This window comes from Lichenostomus cassidix, chromosome 7 (genome assembly GCF_008360975.1).
Source record: "Lichenostomus cassidix isolate B80296 chromosome 7, HeHo_3.0, whole genome shotgun sequence".
Lineage (NCBI taxonomy): Eukaryota > Metazoa > Chordata > Aves > Passeriformes > Meliphagidae > Lichenostomus > Lichenostomus cassidix.
Genome location: NC_139488.1, coordinates 4,669,396 through 4,688,738, shown reverse-complemented (window position 1 = coordinate 4,688,738; position 19,343 = coordinate 4,669,396). Strand labels below are relative to the sequence as shown.

The following is a 19,343-nucleotide window of genomic DNA, read 5'->3' as shown; positions in this document are numbered from 1 at the left end:
ACTGACCTGCAGCCACAGGGATATTCTGGTGCTGTTCCTCCATCCCCTCGGCACGGCTGGTGCTGCCCAGAGCCACCTCCTATGAAGGAAAAGGGAGGAAAAAGCAGAGTAGGGCACAGAAACCATAAAAGATCAAATGCTCGAGCTTATCTCCATCAAAAATTGAGAAATGTTATAGAAGTGCCTTGTTTTGTGAAGGAAAAGCAGGTGCCAGTTTGGGGTGGGAATGCTGGAAAATTCAGCATTCAGAAAAAACAAACCTGTGTTTTTTCTAATTTCCAGGTTGAAAAACAACAGTGCAGGGGGAAAGAATCAGCTAATTTATCTTAAAAGGTATTTTCTATTACACAGCCACTTTATAAATGCATACACGTTATATTTCAATATGTCTATATACAACTATATACTAATAAAATATATATTTTTATGTAACTTATTAGATACAAATATTGTACATGGTTTTTTATACACTCACCCTTCTCTGTCAAACTTCTCAGTTCTTTTCAAACATCCATGACAGGAGCTGGCAGATGCACAGTGTCTGTGTCCCAAAGGCCCCAAGCTCTCCTTAGGATCACTTCCAACCCAACCCATTGTGTCCCAGGTCACCAGTGGCAAGGCCTGGGCTCCAAACCCTGACATGCTCCGGATTGGGAGAGACACAACCAGCAAGGGGGACATCAGGGATGAGCTCCAAAACCATTTATTGAAACAAAAACAATGGGCATTCACATGAAGCCAAAGCTGGACAAGCAGGGGGAGGGATGAGCTTTGTCAGGTTTCTTAAAGGGTCACTGTGTTTCTGATCTTTTGAACAGCCTCTTCATCCTATTCCACAGGATGCTGCTTTGGGATGGTAAGAGGCTGGTTTTTTCTTCCACTGGAGTGGTATAAAAATACATCTGTTAACTCATATTATGAACACACACATGGGCTGCAGGGTTTGTTTTTTCTGTGGGAATATATCACTTTCTCAATACTCAATACTTATTTTCTTGATTTTCCTGACATTTTCTTTTTTTTCTTTAACTGAAAACGTTGACACTTTAAGTTAGAAGGTACCTCAGAGGCCACCACCCAGAGAAAACCAGCTTAGCAGCCAATCTGGGCACAGCATGTACAGTACAGCAAAGCCCAGGGTGTTTGCTACAGGAGTTCTAACCTGGATCCCAAACACTGGGAACACCTGGGACACAGGGAAAGCTGGGGTGGGGAAGGACCAGAGCAACACAAGAACACAAAACAGGGCTCATTTTCTTTATAAAACAGGCAATATCTGTACCACGTGGCCAAAGCCACAAATGCCTGGCCAGGATAGCAGGAAATTTAATCCCAGAGGCAAAATTCTGTTCTGGCTTTTTTTAGAACACATCAGTCTTGTATCCATGTTGGGTCATGCACGTAAATGCAAAGCTTTGGTGAAGCTTTGGTTGCACTCATGGGCTGACCTGCCATCAACAGCTCAGCTTGCTCCTGGGAAATCCCTCCCCAGGCCAGGGACACCTCCACAGGAACAAGCAGGATGGTGGGAAATTGAAAAAAGTGGCAAAAACGCCCAGGAGAGCCAAAGCAACCAACATCGACAGCACCAGCAGGATGTGCACAGCAGTGGGGAAAGTTTGTTTTCTGCAGCTTGAAGGTAGCTCCTTCCTGCTTTGTCCAATCCAGTCTCCCCTAGAGACAGAAGTCCCCCCTGGAGGTGTGAGGGTGATCTGGCAGCACTTCTGCCCGGGGCTGAGGCTGGCAGAGCAGTGCCAGGCTTCCCCCCAGCACTGGGTGGTCTTGGGGCAGTCCCATGGGAGAGCTGGGCAAACCACAGCCGCTGTAGGGCTAGGAGAGAGAGAGAGAGAACAGTGGTGAGGCACTTTGCAGGGGTTAGTTAACACTGGTTGGGCAGATTGCCAGCACAGAAAACACTGAAGCTCAGAGTGGAGAAAGGCCCTTACCCTGTGCTTGCCCTCCTGGCTCAGTGCAGAGATGTGTGTCCCATAGGAATTCAGAGTCTCCACAGGGCTGCTGATATTCCCAAAGTACCCTGAGGCTGAGCTGGGGAAAGGGCGCTGGGGCACGGACGGAAGAGGGCTCAGCTGCTTTTCGGAAATAAGCTGGTAGGAAGGGGGAAAAAACTTGGGGTATGGAGCCACATCTTCTTGGGAACCCCCAGTGCCTGCAGCTTCCATGGTACATAATCCGTTCAGGTTAAAGTGCTGTGGGGGCATGTTGGGCCCGGGGCCCAAACAACCCTGGTGCTGCAAGGTCAAGTCTTGGCTGATGCCATAAAAACCAGGCTGAGCTGGAGACCCCAGGAGAGGGGAAACATAGTCCTGCCATGGGCTGGGGCTGGTGCTGGGGAGGAGGTGTGGAGGGGAGCTGGGGCTGTGGCCACACACCCCATTCATCAGCAAGGGATGGTGTTTCGGCTGGCTGGGCGGTGCCACGCGCTCCTGGCACTGGCTGGGCACAGAGAAGGACTGCTGGGCATCCTCTTGGAGGGGCTGCTCAGCTGGGAAGCCACTCTGCAGCTGCTGAGACCTGGGTGGCTCCTGTGGGCAGGGGGCTCCTGAGGGTGAGCTGGGTGCCTTGTCCCACAGGTTGCCCTGCACTGGCTGGAAGTGGAGCAGAGTCTCCTCTCCAGCTGGTCTCCACTGTGAGCCACTGGATGGCTCTTCCTGCTCAGCCAGCTCTGGGAGCATCCCAGGCACAGCACGGAGGGGCTGTTCCCACAGTGGGACCAGGGGTCGGCCCAGGGCAGTGCTGGACAGGTACCTCAAGTCCTTGTTCTCTGAGTGGCATGGAGCAGTGCCTCCCTGTGGGCTTGGGGACACAGCTGGCAGGGGACAGACCTGCTGCCCTCCCTCGTGCTCGCTCCCAGGAGGGCTGTGGATGTATGAGAGAATCTGGTTGCTGGCCAGGCTGTCATTCAGGGATGGGGACTGGTCTGGGTCCACGTTAACCATCACCATTTTCTCATCCAGCAGCAGGAGCTCCAGGTCCTCAGCATTCAAGCCCAGGCCCTCCAGAGCACTGAAGAGCTCGTTGTTGGAACAGCTCTCATCACTCTTAATTGAGAGAGAGTCCAGGGTGACCAAGAGAGGGTCCTCCTGCTGCAAATCCAGCATCTCCTCTTTGAGGCTGTTCCCCCCTGAAGAAACGGGAGCAGTGCCCATACTCCAGGCATCCCCTCCTGCATCTGGCAAGGACACATCCCCGAGCTGGAAACTGCTGCTGAAGGAAGGGTTAGGAGCAGGAGCTGGGTGGGAGGCATACACTGCCTTGTCCTGTCGCATCACGGCGCCCAGCAGAGAACTAGGGTCAATGCCATTCTTCTGGGAGCGCCCTCCGTGGCTGCAGGAGGGCTTCTTGGACTTGCTGGGTTTCCCTTTGCTCTGGAAAGGACCAGGGAAGCCTGGGACAGGGTGAGTGCTTTGGTACAAGAGCGCCTCTCCTGTAGCAAAGGTAAAGGGAAGATGCATGGACCGCTTCCGAAGGTGCTCTCCTCCTTCTTCATCTCTGCAGGGCAGGAAGAGGAGACTGTGGCTGACACGTGCACAAACCCACCCCACAAAGTGCTTCTGCAATGGGGAATTCTGATCCCTGCAAGCCAAAGCCCCTTTGCTACATGGGGCTACACAGCATGTATCCACATCAAAAACACACGTGTAAAACAAACATCCACAGCATAACCAAGCATCACCCCGCACTCGTGGGGTGGCCTTGCAGAGGGGAATGTGGCTGACCAGCATCAAGAACAGTATCCCACAGCTGCTCCTTTAAAAGGCACAAGCAGCAGTGACAAATCCAACATCCTGCCCTGCTCGGGCCATCCCAGAGCGATGCAGAAAGCCAGGCTGTCCCCACCCCAGGCCAGGCACATACACGAGAGGTCTCTGTGTGACCACGATGTACTCGGGTTTGCCGTTCTTGTAGACGAGCCGCGCGTTGGCCTGCACCCACTTCCAGCGGTTCTCCTTGGTCAGCAGCCGGAACACCGTCAGCCCGCTCTCCCCCGTCTTCATCACTGCCAAGAGGAAGCATGAGGGCTGTCACCATGGCCCAGTGCCCTTTCCAGCCGGGGACATGGCTGGCACACACTGGGGACAACATCTAGCTAATGCCCCTCGCTATACTCCACCCACGCTAAGCTCCCTGCAGTGACAGGAGCAGCACAGCAAAGCATTCTATGGGGAAAGAGTCACTGGGCTTGACAGAGCAGCCAACAGAGCTGCCTCTAATTCCAGCCCATTCATCAGCCCTAGAGGGGGACACAAGCGACCAGGGAGGGGACTCTTACTCCTGACGTGGTTCTCAGCACAGTACAGCATGTCGGCAGCATGGACAAACTGGTACCCAGTGCCACACATCCGCAGCTCTGCCTCGGTGTAGCCCAGAACAATCTTCCCCCTGTGAGAGACAGAGAGCACACCCAGATCAGAGACAGGGCCAGGGAGGGATGCCTGCAATGGAGCTCTGGAAGCTCTGTGGCTTACTTGGCATCACACGCCAAGGGGGTGAAGTCCAGCTTGTGCTTAGTCCTGAAGATCATGTTCTTGGTTCGGATCTGCAGGATGGATGGGGGCTGCAAGGGTGTGGAGATGGCGAACAGAGCGAGCTGGGGTGGCAGTGCAGAGCCATCTTCAGACCTTTTGTTCTGCCCGTGAAGGAATTTGAGCCTGCCTTGAAGGTTTAAAGCCTGCGAAGATGACAAAAGCTCAGTATCATGCAGAAAAGTGGATGGAGAAGGAAGAAAAGGAGAAGAGCTGCACAGAAAGCAAGGTGTCTGTCTGCAGAGTTGGTGTAAATAGAATAATCAAACCACAGAATGGTTTGGAAAGACCTTAAGGATCATCTTGTTTCAATCCCCCTGCCATGGGCAGGGACACCTTCCACTGTCCCAGGTTGCTCCAAGCCCCATCCAACCTGGCCTGGAACACTTCCAGGGATGCAGGGGCAGCCACAGCTTCTCTGGGCACCCTGTGCTCTCCAGTGCAGAGGGTAGGAGGCATGAACACACCTACTTGATCTTAAGACATGCTTTTAACAGAAAACCAAAGCAAAACACACAGGGGGAAAGCACTTTTATTCGAGATTCAGTATTTCTGAGAGGAGAGGAAAAACCCACATGGAGAGGCTGTAGGTACAGGACAAACCTATAAAAACAGGGAAGGTCTTGTTGAGACAGGCAGGTGCTGCACTTGCCAGAAAGGAGCGCTGGGTCTTTCAAAGCCAACTTGTTTCAGTGGTGGCATGAAGCCCTGTGGTGAGCCTGCCCCTCTCCTGCTGTGGAGGGTCTGTACTCACCAGGAAACCAGAGGAATTATCCAGGAGGCAGCGAAAGCGGCACACAAAGCTCCTTTCCAGGAAGGAGGAGTTTTCTGGGGGCAGCTGATCTGGCTTGTAGATGACAGCAGAAGAGCCAAGACTCTTCCCCACTGTGGAAGAGAGGGACTGAGAGAGGATCAAGCAAGGACTCATCCCAGTGAGGGCTGGAGGATCCCAGCACGGGGCATTGCAGCACTTGGCAGAGCACAGCAATAGAAAATGGGGAAAAGCCACAACATTCAGATGAAGCCATGGCCTGAGCCACATGGATGCAAGTGGTGACAGGGAGCTGGGCTCCCAGCATCCCTGGGGAGCTACACACCTCATGCCACCCAGGATGCCAGCCTGCCTTTACCTTCTGGAGAAGGCTCACCCTCGGGAGCGTGCGGTGGGCTGAGGGCCCAGTGGAGGTTGCGCCTGAATTCCGGCTGGTCCTCTGTGTGGATCAGCTCGAAGACACTCTGGTGCATGACATCTGTCTAGAGGGGAAGCACAACCTGGGCTATTCTCCACCACCAAGGAAAAATCAACTCTTCGCAGCAAGTCAGAGTCCCACCAACCTGATGAAATCCCAGATAGTCCTGGATCGTATGCGAGGAGTAAAATATCAGCCCTTCTGATGTCACCACCAGCACGAAGCCATTGAGTGCCTGTGAGAGAAAGATCAGCCATGCCATGCTCACATCACTTTCCCAGCAGGACACTGGTCACCCAAAGCCTGGCTGGCTCAGCCAGCAGGCAGCTGAGCCACCACAGATGCTCTCTCTGAGGTCATGCAGCTCTTCCATACAGCTGCCCGGGAATATCCTAATCCAAACTGATGGAAAACTGTGCTTCCATCCTGGGAGCATTCACTGAGACTCAGCTTTGGACATTTATACTCATCCTATGCAGGGAGCAAATAAAAACCTCCAAACTGCTTGCAGAATGAAAGTGGACACCATCAGGAACTGGCCCATTCTGGTGGAAATGAGCCTTTCCAACAGCCTTGAGAGCCTTGGCAGCTGTGTGTGGCTTTCCCAGCTGCCAGAGGAGTGGCCTGGAGAAGGACTATGGTGTGGTCACCATCCCTAGGTGACCCCACAGTACCTCTTCCTTTCAACCAATAAATCACAGAATCATTTAGGTTGTAGAATCCTTCCAAGACTACTTCCTCCAGAGCACTACCTTGTTCGGGCTGAATGCTGTGCTCTGTTTTCACAAAATAAATACCCAAAGGTGCTTTGCCCACGTGGGCTTGAAGCCCCAAGCCCTCCCCACAGAGAACAGCAAATGCAGCAATCAATCTGAAGTTTCCAATGCATTTTTAATGTTACACACTTACATATTTTACAGTTCACTGGCCCTTCCATCCACTCCTCAAGCTCCAGGATTACAAAGTCAATATTCAAGGGAGCACTGGGTTTCCTGGCAGGAAGCAGCTAAACTGATCAGAGCCCCTCTCTTCCTCAAGAGGGGCTCATTCCTACCAGTTTAATAAATGTGGGAAGTAATTAGGGTGGTTTCCCAGAGCTAAAAGCCCCAAAGCTGGCAGGCCAGGACACAGGAGAAGGAACCAGGGCACTGGCTGATAGTGTCCTTTACACCTGGAGAAGACCAAAGGGGCAGAGCAGCTTCCCTACTAGTCTGGGAGTGCAGCTACTTTCCAGGATCCTTGGCTTTGCATCCCTGCTATCTGGTGCCAGGCAGGAGCTGACAGGCAGAGGAACACTGCTGACACAGGCACTGACAGGATCCAGGGAAGCATCCTCAGGTGCTGCAGGCACAGCACCAACCTTTGCAAGAGCCCAGGTCTTGGAAACTTTGTTATTCTCCTGCCAGGGATGAGAGCAGGCCCACAGCAATATTCCCTGAGCCCAGCTGGCAGGCGTCACTCTGTGACTCAGTTTCCCCAACGCTGAAAATCCTGAGAGTCACCCAATAGGCACATTCAAGACCAAGAGCACAGACAGTGAAAAGCCACGAAAATCATTGGTTTATCTTCCCAGAAGCTGAAGGGCTTTCACTGCCCTGATACCACCACATGGCCACCCCTCCCTAAGGACAACAGATCCCATGGGGACACTCTGGCAGCACGAAGCAGGACCCCTCTGGAAGGCAGGGCTCCTGCAGTGTGGGCCCTAGGGCTTTTCAGAGCCAAAACCATCCTGTACCACTAACCTGGCAGGGAAGCCACGGTAGCCAGCCCTGGCCTGCTTCCCCCACTTCATAATGTATAGACATCAGGATTAATTAGGGTCTGGCATGTAGTCTCAGCCAAGTCCAGCTATTGTTGCTGCCAACTCCTGTTTCATTGTCCAGGTCAGTGTTTCTCCCCCCTCTCCTTCCCTTTATTCCAGGCACAAATGCTCTCTCTATTTACTGGGGTTGATCTCAGTGTGTGGGAATCTGCTGCAGAGGTTAATTAGTGCTGCCAAATGCACTTTAACCCTTTGAGCAGCTGCAGAGGAGGAGAGGGGAAGAATCACAGTGGACCAAGAGACAAGGGAAGTTTGGCCATCAGGGGTGACAGACCAGGTGGAAGTAGGTTTGTAAGTATGCAGGAATGTTTGCTTGGGGCACAGAGGTGGATGCTGAGCTCCTGCCACATCCAGGGTCACACAGATGGACCCCTGGGAGAGCCAAACCTACACCCAGAGCTTTTAACATCCATTTTGGGACCTCTAAAAGGATGACACCCAACTATGGGAGGAGTTGGTGATGAGGACATCAACCCCCAGAAAGCCCTGAAAAGTTTTGTTACATCCTGAAGGAAAATCCTCAGGTTTTGGTTATTACCCACCCAGCCTGACTTTAGCACTTCTCTCACAGAGATCCTCCGCTCCCAGGCAGGACAGTAATTACACTTCATGCTGAGTGAGCGTTTGGACAGGAGCTGGGGCTGCCCAGCACGCTCAGTCCGTGCTGGAGGACAGCCAGGCAGGCAGGGGACAATGCCACAGCCTGCACCCAGGTGCCAGGCAGGGGACAGGACAGTGCTGCAGCCTGCCAGGCAGGGACAGCAGAGCTGTGTCCTTGCAGGACCTCATGCTGCCAGAGCATGACCTCTCCCTATTCACTGCACAACAGTTTGGGGACAGAAGGTGACCTCCTGGCATCACTGAATAAACCATGGGAGCTGCAGACTCAGACAACCATGCTCCAGTCTCGTCTCCAGCATCACCAAAGGAGCCCACTTGGGAAAATCAGAGCGCCTGGGATAGACCCATCTACCCTTTAAGGGGTGAGAATATGGCACATCAGCACCTATCTGTGTGCTCAGTGTCACACATCACCACCTCAAAATCAGGGGAGACTCCCTGGACATTTTCTTCCCTGTTTTCACCAGTGTTTGGACAGTACCCTCGAGTCAGGATCAGCATGCCCCTGCTGAAAACCTCACTCGAACACCTTGCTCTGTTTGGTTCCCATGTTACACCTCTACCACATTTACACATGAGGGTGGAAAAGCAGAATAAATGAATCTCCATGCTCAGAAATACAGCAAGACGTTCCTTACATATGGATATTTACAAATGGTTATTTTTTTCCAGGAATAATGGGAAAAGCAGGAAAGAAGCAGCACAGTTTCTGCCCCAGGGACCTTTGGAGGTCTTAAACCTCTGCCCAGTCAGAAGCACAGTGAGCTACACCACATAAAATCACAAATCACCTGCCATCAGTAACAGAACAGCCTGGTTTTAGGGTAAAAACTCCAAGGAGCTGGAAGAGGGACAAGAGGAAGATCCCTCAAAGGCAATTGTGAGGAGCACTAACCTGTAGGAGCAGCTCACCCTCTGGCACAGCTGCCGAGCCTGGAGCTGGTCCAGTGCCACAATCTCCATCCCTCTGGGCTTCTTTGGCACCAGGATTCTTCAGAGCAACTGCACCAAGGAAAGGGAAGAGACATCAGTGCTGCAGGAACACACACAAGCCACTGCCACAACAGCTGGAATGCTGCACAGCTGGACCATGCTGTGCCAGGGGAAGCCACCACGCAGTCACAGCCCTTTGCTTTGCCCCTCAGAAGAGTTGATTTTCACAGGATGTTTTCCCACCCCTCAACTGTTTTGGTCTGGGGTTTTTTTTTTTGTTTGTTTTTTTCCCCACCTTTTAACAACCTACAAGTAAAAAGGAGTTAAAGCCAGGTAGGCATCAGAATCGTAGAAATATGGCATTCTTGAAGTTGGAAAAAACTGCCAGGATTGAGCCCAACTCTTCCCCCAGCACTGCCAAGCCCACCACCAAACCACATCTCCAAGTGCCACATCTGCAAGTCTTCCAAACACTTCCAGGGACACTGAATCCACCACTGCCCTGGGCAGCCTGTTCCAATACCTGACTGCCCTTTTGGTGGAGAATTATTCTCAATACCCAATCTAAACCTGCCCTGCCACAACTTGAGGCCATTTCCTCTTGTCCTGTCCCTTGATCCCTGGGAGCAGAGCCTGACCCCCTCCTGTCAGGAAGTTGTGAAGAGTGAGAAGGTCCTCCCTGAGCCTTCTTTTCTCCAGACTGAGCCTCCCCAGCTCCCTCAGCTGTTCCTCATCAGACTTACGCCCAGACCCTGCCCTTCTCTGGACGCACTCCTGCCCTTCAAGGTCTCTGCTGTGATTGACCACAGGATTCAAGGTGTGGCCTCATCAATGCCCAGCACAGGGGACAGTCACTGCCCTGGCCTTGTGGCCACACCATGGCCTTCCTGGACAAATGCTGGCCAAAAACAGCATAAGTCTGCCCTACACAGGAGGCACTGCAGCAAATCCCACTCTTCCAGGATAAGGAACGTACCATTTTGAAGGACACAGCTCAGTCAACGATGTCTCGTTACAGTTCAACAACACAGTGGGTTTATTCAACCAAATTAAGGCAAGCCACAGCTCACAGTGGGAGAAAAACAACACGGAAAACACATGGATCCAAACACAGACACCCGCGATCTAATAGTGGTCGATGCACAATCCATACGCATGAGGAAATCTGTCACTCAGCTGAACTGAAGATGCGCCTGTAAATTTTGCTCTGCACTCCCCAAGAGGACAAATCCTGGGGATATTTTGGTCTGGATAATAATTAAAGGGTAAGATGACAACAAGCCTGTGCATGACAGAGGAGCTTGCAGGAAAGCCGGGAAGCCTCTTGGCAGCACCACGAGGACAGAGGACAGCATTTGGCCGCTGGTAAACCAGCTGCTCCCACAGGATCTGGGAGGAAAGGTGTGAGGCACCAGCTGCAGCACCACTGGAGCCTGCCAGTGCACACAGGGAGCACAAGCTCTCTTGGATCTGCCTTCCCCAGCCCCTGTGCTACATGTGCCACAGGGCTGCCAGGCTCAGAGGTGATGGAAGCATCAAGCAGGCCCTGGAAGCAAGTGGACAGCAAGTCAGAAGGCAACAGCCACCGGCACACAAACAAAACCAGGCTCTGTAACACTTCGCTCACCCTGTGCTTTGCCAAAGCAGCTGCTGAAACTCAGCTCCTCCATCCACATGGAGCCGATACTGAAGTATCTCAGATGCTGCAAAATGTAGCTGTTCCAGAGTCAGGCTTTGGGGAAAAAGTTCTTCCACCATGCACAGGAGCATCCCAAAGATGGACTCTGCTCCACAATAAAAGGCAAAGCATATCCCAGTTCCACTATTCAGAGAAAAACACATAATACAGCAGCAATCCTGCTGCTTCGGAGAAGTCAGGGGAATTCTCTGAGCTCAGCCTGCCTGGACTATTTCAGGAGCTGTTTGGACAGGGATGGGCTGACACCAGGATTGAGGTTACAGCACGTTTGTACAACTGTGGGTCAGGCCCAAAGGAGCTGGGCCTGTGCATTCTCCCCCCACCCCAAGGGACCACCCAGGGTCCTCAATCCAGGTTGGAGCCTGCACAAAACCTTGGAGAGAGACAGGACATCACATCAGGCAGAGCAGCATGAGAGTAGCCACAACACCCAGGCAGGGCCCTGGGGTGTGGATGGAGCAGGTTTGTGCCAGCACCCTTCCAGCAACTTGCTTTTCCAATTGCTTGGAGAAAAATGTAGGAGCTATGAATTATTAACCGTCTCCAGTCCTCCTCTGTGAGCTCCCAGCCCACTGTGCTGGAGGTGAGAGATAAAAATAAACCTGGCTGACAGGAGAGCAGCTAAAGGTGCTTCCCTCTACTCAGGGGACTGGTTTAGTAGCTTGATATTGCCCCTGCAAAAGGGAATCTTGGTCCCAACTGCTGCCTATAAATGGGCTTTGCTATCAGCATCGGGGCTGTGGAGTCAGAGGAAACACAGTAGCAAAGGATGGCCTGCTGTCCTCCATGAGGATGTCTGCCACCAAACAGGATCCAACCAATGCGGCATGAGGGATAAATCAGAATTCCCATGGAGGTTTCCCCATGAACTTCACCAAAGGGCACCTTTTCCACCCGAGTCACCCAAGGATCCCCAAAGATGACAGGCTCTTGGCTGCAGCCACGCCAGGCTGGCATCCTGCCTGGTGTCCCCCAGCTTTGTCTGTCCATAAATAGCCCCGTGCAGCCCCTGGGGTCAGCAACTCAGCAGAACTGTCACAGCACATCAGGCTGATGGAGCAGAATGAGCCGGGGAACCGCCGCATCCTCCCTGCCGCGCGTATCCCGCATCCCGCCCGGAGCTCGGTGTCGGGAAAGGTGGGTTACGCTTCCAGCACTTGCCCTCCTCCCAGCACAGCACTCACCTCCACCCAGGGCAGCAAGAGCAGGTGCAGCCTTTGCCCTCGCTGCATAACTGGGAACAGGAAAAAAGAGGGGGGAATAAAAGGAGAGAAGTAGCTTTCCCTGGGCTCTCTCCCTCTGGCTACCAGCCTCACCTTTGTTGTTGGAAGGAGAAAAGTGGGGAGAGAAGGTGGTCACCTGAGAGCAGCAAGGCTTGCACGACTTTCCTGCTATTTCTTCCAAGAAACAGCTCCTGCCAGGCCCTGCAGGCTATTTGGCCACAAAAAGCCTTTTAGCTGGGAGGAAGAAAACCTCTCCCATCTCTGGGGAACAAACTCCCTGGCCACACCTGCCTCCCCACAGGAGGAGGATGCTCCCTGCCCCATGTCATCCTCCCACAAGGTGCTCATCCTCTCTGCTGTCGCCAGGAGGGGCCATCAGGGGTGGGTTTCCTCCCTCCACCTCCAGGTGCTTCCCCCGGCACCCAGCCTGGGAAGCTGTTTCACGTGGTGCTGCAGGGACACCTTGCTGCCTACCAGGTTAGCCAGTGAACTCCTGAACCTGCCAGCGCTTTGCAGACCTGGGAAATCTCTGCACCACCAAGCAGGAATTAACATTTTTGAGAGGATATCTCCCAGCCCCCTTCTCTCTACAGGGCAAAAGCTCCCAGTGGGAGCAGAGTTTCACATCAGCTGCTCACTGTGAAGGAGGAAAACAAGACCACTAGATCCCAAACCTGCTCCAGGTGTTGATGCAGGAGAAGGAAACCAAACTGTTTCCTGGCTCTTCAAGAACCACAGGCAAGGGCAGGGCCATCTGCATGGCCACTGTCAGTCTGAGCAGGTCTTGGAGAGAGGAGAAAGAAGGATTTTGGTAACAGGATTTTGCTCCCTGCAGCCAAACACTCCAGCACATATCAGCCACTCTGGGGGAAGGATTGATTGATTTATTAATAAAACTGCCTTTTATCCATCTCTCTCTTTCTGTCATTTGTGCCAATCCCCTGAAGAGCTGGTCTTACCTCACAGTAAACTCTCTACTCCCACGAGTGGATCTCCAGATCTTCTTTTCCCACCCATCTCTCCAGCTTCTCCATGCTCTGCTACTTGGTACACCCCCCTCACATCAAATAACCCCCTCAAAATTGGGGTTTTTTCCTGCATTTTATTGCTAGTAAGAGAGAAAATATTGGAAATTTAGAAAACATCATGGAAATGACAAAGAAAGTGGGCACAGATTTGCTGACACCAGACCATGGAGCCATCTTTTCCCTGCCTTGCTGAACCATCAGTTGGGTTCTCATCAGCACTGCACAAAGCCCATTTTCCAGCCACTGGCAAATACTTCCTGACTTCCCATTTGTTAATTCATAATGGATACTACGGTTTTACTTAACTTCAGAGCTGCCACAGCTCCCTGTTGGCAAAAATTTCATTAAATAGATGAATTATTTATCCCTGCCTGAATGGTGTGGATACACCACCTTCCAAGAACACTCATGATTAATAATGGATAGCCTCTTAAAAGATCTCATTGCACTTTTAGAAGCAAGGAGGCCTTGACTATGTGTAGCTTTTGGTTGTGTCACTTGGGTCTCAGAGGGAGAAGCACATGCAGGAGTTTAAACAAGGACAAAGATGACAAGGACCTGCCAGGCTTTCCCTCCTTCTGGCAGCATCAAGAGTGGTTTGAACCCTCCCTCTCCCACTGCTCATCCCTCAGGAGCTTTACATGCCCATCACAGAATGGTTTGGGTTGGAAGGAACCTTGAACACCATCTGGTTGCACTCCCCTACTGTGGACAGGGACACGTTCCACTAGGCCAGGAACGATCTTCCCATCCCAAAATATCCCAGCCTCACCCTGGAGTTTCTTCCCAGCTCTGCTGCCATGCCTGCCTTTGAACGACCCTTGAGGCACCTTGCTTGCAGGCAGCAAAGCAGGGAGCCACCAGGAGCCCACTGTGAACCCCAAGGAGCTCCAACAGCTTCCTACCTAGCTGCTCTCCTGAGAGTCAGGGAAAAACACTTGGCAAGGAAAGCACGCAGCAGGAAAACTGCCTACCTAAGCGAAGTCACAAGACTTCTCCAGCTTAAATTGCTCCTCCGAGGCCAGCTCATTACCTAGGCAATTAAGAGAGCAGGGTGATCACAGGACCAGGCTTTATTTTCCTTAAACCAGCCCTTAGGCTTCACTACTTTGGCTCTGCAATGCTTGGTCAGACAGCTCATGAGGGAGGGTAGACACCTGAAAGGATGAGCAACATTAGTCCCACACATCCAGTTTCAAGCCCTCATCCCTAAGCAGAGCTTTCAAGGCACAGTTATACAGTCTATAATAATTATATAATTAAAAGCGCTTTTCCAGCCTGACCTGACTGCAGCTGGAGCACTTTTTGGGCCATCACAGCTCCAGCAATAACAATCTGGATCCATATCAGAGTTCAAAGGGTGAGGCTCAGCCCTGAGGCTGCACATCAATCCTACAGCCGCCATCTAGATTTTAAGAGGACTCTGGGAAAATCCCCAAGCCCTCAACATGCACAGGAGTACTACCTTTCAAAGGATACAGGGGAGAGACAAACTGCTTAAGTTTTGGACACACCACCTTAAGCTTCCATGTAAAACAGACCCATGCAGAGCCCAAACCCACACAGAGCCCAGAACAACTCTCTGATCCACAGTCACAGACTGTGCAGCAAACAGTCCATCTGGAGCCAAAAGTTTCCAAGGCCACAACACATGCCAGGGTGTTTCCCTCCTCTCCTCCCAACCAGTGATGCACCTGAGCTGCCCAGAGGCTGCTGGCAAGCCCAGAGATCCAGGCAGGATAGATCTGCATCTCCAAGGATTCCCACTTCAAGGCAGGGTTAGCCCATTGCTGCGGGGTTCAAACGTGCAGTTCCTGGCACTCTGCCATGACCTTTTCCTACAGCTCATAAACCCTAGACTTGATTCAGAGCATCAAGAGAAATCCCACAGGTCAATCACTGAACATCAGGCATAGGTCTGTGACAGACACAGAGTGGCATGGGGACACCCAGCAGGCCCCCAGGGGTAAGCAAGTGCTCAGCAGGAGCTACTTTCACACACCAGAAGTGCCAGGCTGGCTGTAGGATGGAAAGCACAGCATGGATGGCCTTCCAAGCACGCTGCAGGGACAAACTGCAAGAGACACTTCTCCAAAGTGAGCCCTTGGCCGTTGTGACATCTGCCAATTGACCTCCCACCAGGAGTTTAAGTGGCCCAAGCTACACAGATGGTACCCGACAGCTCCATGACAAGGTGCCTTTGAGGCATCTTCCTTTTTCCATAAGAAATCCCCATACAGAGCAAGACAGCAAGCCTTCCCCTGGAGCATCTTCCCTGTTCTCTCCTTTTCCAGAAGGTGAGGGAGGCAGAAGAGACAGGGACCCCTCCTCCCCAGCCAGCAGTGTTTGCTGGGTCCTCACTCCAAGGGGAGGAACGGGGAGGGATTAGAGGGGAGCAGCCCTGCCAGGCACCACCGGGATAAGCTGCTGGCACACAGCTGGTGTGACCTGCTGAGCACACCCCGGGGCAGTGGTGGCACGGCCACCAGCAGCACGACATCGCCTAGGGGACAGGGAGGTGCCCTGCAGCACAGTGCCACCTCTGCCGAACCCCATGTGCTAAAAGAGCCCCCAGCAGAGCAGGGAGGAATGTCAAGGTGGCAAATTAGAATTAAAAAATATTTGTTCACCAAGGGGGAAAAGGAATAAGACATTTGGGAGGACTGCTGTAGGGGAAGAGATCTGAATGGGAAAGGAGGAGCATTTAACCAACTGACACTTGTGTTTGAATAGGACCCTCAGTTTGGAAGCCAGCCTCAGCTCCTTCTGGTCCTCCTGGTCCAGGTGTTGGGTTCTGGTCAGTGCTGCTCCTCCAGCAGGATGGGATGTGGGATGGGCTGGATATCCTGCTCCCTGGCAGGACACCTGTCCCAATGTCTCCATCCCTGCCTTGATCCTGCTCCCCCTCCTAAGCTCACCTCTTTCATGGTAAGCAGTGTTCCCACAGGCAGAAAGCACTTGTGTCAATTTAGGATTGCAAAATCAAGCAATGGGGCAAGGGAAAGGCACCTGGGAATCTCACAGAGTACAGCAGTGCTGCTCCATCACAAAACAGGCCTCTTCCACCTCACCAAGGATGAGGAGATCTTAGCTAAGATCCCTCCTTCCCCAGAGATGCTGAACACATGTGGCAAACACCTGGCACTGAGCTGCTTCCTGCCTTGTTAAACTGGAGCGATTTGAGCAGAAAAAAATGGAGTGGAATCAGCAGACAAACACACACGGATGCTCTTGTCCTTTGCTCTTCCAAAGACCTGCAGAAAGCCACCACCCGGCATCAGGGTGGCAGCAGAGTCACAGCAGAGACACCAACCCAGCACACCGGCCTGAGGAAGGGTTAGTTTGGGTAAATAACCCTGCTTGGCAAAGACAGCGTTGGATGATCTCTAAACCACTCCAAAGATTAAACAGCAGAACACCGAGCAGCCTTAAATCCTCTGATTCCTGTCACCGATCTGCAGCCCTTAATTGTGCCCCCAGACAGGCAGCAGGGACAGCTTCACTTCGAGCCTTGTAAAGCAGAAAAATCCTCAAGGAAAAACGTGTCTTTTTAAAAATCAAAGACCTTTAAGCCCATAGAAACTTCCCCACATTTTAGCAATACATAAACCAAAATGCTGAAATAAAATTAAAACTATTAATAATTAATCAATAATTATTTATTTATTCCGGCTGGGGAAAGGCTGGCATAAACCTGCTGAGTGAATTGCTGTCACCGATCATGGGCAACACCTGAGACCTGCTCCAGCTGTTTCTCCTCACGATCCATGGCAGCACATCCCAGTTTTTATCCTTGCTTTCCCTTGATCTTCTTCCAGGGAGTGCTCAAGCAGAGATGATAAATAAATAAACAGTCACTTAAAATCAATGGTTTTGTTGATGAGCTTGCCCAGAGCCCTACTTAAGGGTTCTTTTTTAATTGTTATTTTCTTCCAAAGCATCGGGAACGACTGAACTCGATCTGCAATCGCTATTTACATCTAAAAGGATGAAACTTTCCTCCTTCCCTGCCACACCTGAATTACTGCGACCTGCCTCAAAGCCCAGAGAGGTGGGCACCATCCATCCCATAGCCTCAGACAGTCGGGAAATCGGTGCCATGAAATTAAACCAGATGGAATGACGGGGGTGGGGGGAAAAAAACAACCAAACGAGACAATCTCAGAACAGCAAATTTCCTAGTGACCTGGTGCTGCAAGGCAAACAGCTCTCCGGGCCCCTCCTTTTCCAGCTCACCCACTTGCCAATCCTTTAAGCAGGGTAAAAAGACAGTGGAACAGGAGGGGGTAAAAAAAAAAAAAAAGGCATTTAATATATTTAAAGAGAAACTGTGGTGTTTCTGTGGCCCGAAAATGCAGCTTTTTGGAGCCACTGCTACTCCACCAGGAAAACCCAGGGATGCCTCAACGCCCTCCTGAGGGCTTCTCTTAATTACAATTACAGTGCAGCGGAATAGTTCCCAAAAATAAAAGGTTCCCAAAAAAACTGTAAGCACATCACAGGGAATTATTGCTCGCTGCCAGCACATCGAGTCTAGCTAAAGAGAAGGGGAAAAAAAAGTCACTTCCATGGGGAAGCTTCCCAACCGGGCAGCACAAAGCTCTTCTTCTCCCTCTCACATAAAATCGGAATTTTCTTTTTCAGCGGAACCCACAACCAAAATGCACTTCATCTCTCCACATCCCTCCGATCCCAAGGGAGTGCTGGACACAGCCTTTGCCTGGCGGCTGGAGACGGCACAGCGAGGAAAGGTGGGTCAGAAAGAGGGGAAAAATCAATTCTAGAAAAGAAACCAAAATTCTGGAGGGTAGGAGATGAAATTCTCGCTGGGAGGGGGAGATAAAGAACTAATACTCGCGGGGAGGGGAAAACAAAATTCCACGGGGACACGGCAAGATTCCAGACGGGAAAAACACAAAATTCGAAGGGTAAAACCCACCAAAATTTGAGGTGGGGAAAAATAAAATACGGGTGGGAGGAAGCCCCAAAATTCGAGGTGAGGGAAAAGACACCAAACCCAAAATTCAAGGGGAAAAAAAAAACCCAGCAAAATTCGAGGGGGAGAGGGAAAATCCCACAAAATTCGAGGCGGAAGGAATGAATCAATTTCAAGGGAAAAAACAAACAAACAAACAACAAAAATCGACGCTCTTAGAGACACAAACATTCGAGCGTGAGGAACCCCCAAAATTCAAGCAGCGGGGGGGAAAACCTGTCAAAACTGGCGGAGGGAAACACAAGATTCGGGGCGGAATTCCACAAAATTTCTACCAAATTTCCAGCCAGCCAGCCAGCCATCCCTTACCGCTGAAGAAGCTCCTGGCGCGCAGGAAGCCGGCGCTGAGGCGAAGCACCGAGAGCTTGTCCAGGCCGGCCACCACTTCGGGCGGGAAGGGCAGCAGCCCCGCCAGCCGCTCCAGCTCCCGGTTCAGCCGCTCCCGGTGCCGCTTGGACGGGTTGGAGCTGCCGCCTTCGGCCGGGCCCGGCCGCGTCCTGCCGGGCACAGCCGAGTTAAGCAGGGAAAGGGAACCCCCTCGTCCCTTCTCCAGCCCCCTCGCCCTCACTCACGCCCGCGGCACCGGCTTCCTCCGCCTGCGCCCCGCGTACATGGCCGGGCTGGCAGCGCCCGAGCCGCGCTCCCTCAGGGGGAGACAGGCAGCGCGGGTGGGAGTGGGAAGGGCGGCGGGAGAGGGAGCGGCCCGCCCTCGGTGAGGGGGATTTGGGAGCGGAGGGGGGCGGCGAGGGATTGGCGTGGGAGGGAGCTGAGAACGGATTTGGGGGCTGGAGGGGGAGTGGGGTTGAGGAGAGGTGGGAGGGGGTTAATGAGGCGGTGAAGGGGATTTGGGGTGGGAAAGGGGAGCGGAAGGAGCAGGGGGTGATGAAGGATGTGCGGCGGGATGCAGGGGGATTTGGGGCGTGAGGAGGGTGCGGGTGGGGAGGAGGGGACTGGACTGTGGGTGCTAATGGCTCGAACAAGCCACCTGGTGCTCTGCAAAGAGCGGCCTCCCTCCCAGGTGCAGAAGGGCACGCACACCTGAGGCTGCAAACTGGGCTTGCAGATAAGGGAAGAGGCTAATAAGAGGCAAATCAGCCAGGTGGGTCAAGTTTATGGTGCCAATGTCCTCCCTCACATAATGGCTCCGCTGGGAAAGCTCCGTTCCGAAGCTGGGAGACATTCACACGTGAGATTAAGGTAGCCAACTCGAGTGCTGTGCCATAATGAATTCAACTACGGTCACTTGGAGACAGCTGCAACACCTCAGAAGGTGTCAAGGGTCCC

General features: G+C 52.4%; 1 protein-coding gene across 3 annotated transcripts; it reads right to left on the bottom strand.

The window, feature by feature from the left end:
• Positions 1–1,487: 1,487 nt before the first annotated feature.
• LOC146434371 (aryl hydrocarbon receptor-like) lies at positions 1,488–18,771 on the bottom strand. Of its 3 annotated transcripts, none has more exons than XM_085065874.1 (11): positions 18,632–18,771; positions 18,369–18,556; positions 9,076–9,182; positions 5,880–5,969; positions 5,675–5,798; positions 5,299–5,429; positions 4,488–4,690; positions 4,292–4,401; positions 3,877–4,018; positions 1,947–3,510; positions 1,488–1,830 (listed from the first exon to the last, which is right to left on the bottom strand). In XM_085065874.1, exons 1-11 carry the CDS (start codon positions 18,670–18,672, stop codon positions 1,675–1,677), a joined length of 2,856 nt encoding a protein of 951 aa, XP_084922000.1. In that variant the 5' UTR covers positions 18,673–18,771; the 3' UTR covers positions 1,488–1,674. The 3 variants fall into 3 exon arrangements, with proteins under 3 accessions (XP_084922000.1, XP_084922001.1, XP_084922003.1); XM_085065875.1 differs by having other exon boundaries at positions 5,693–5,798; XM_085065877.1 differs by lacking the exons at positions 18,369–18,556; positions 18,632–18,771 and having other exon boundaries at positions 5,675–5,794; positions 9,076–9,119.
• Positions 18,772–19,343: the final 572 nt, after the last annotated feature.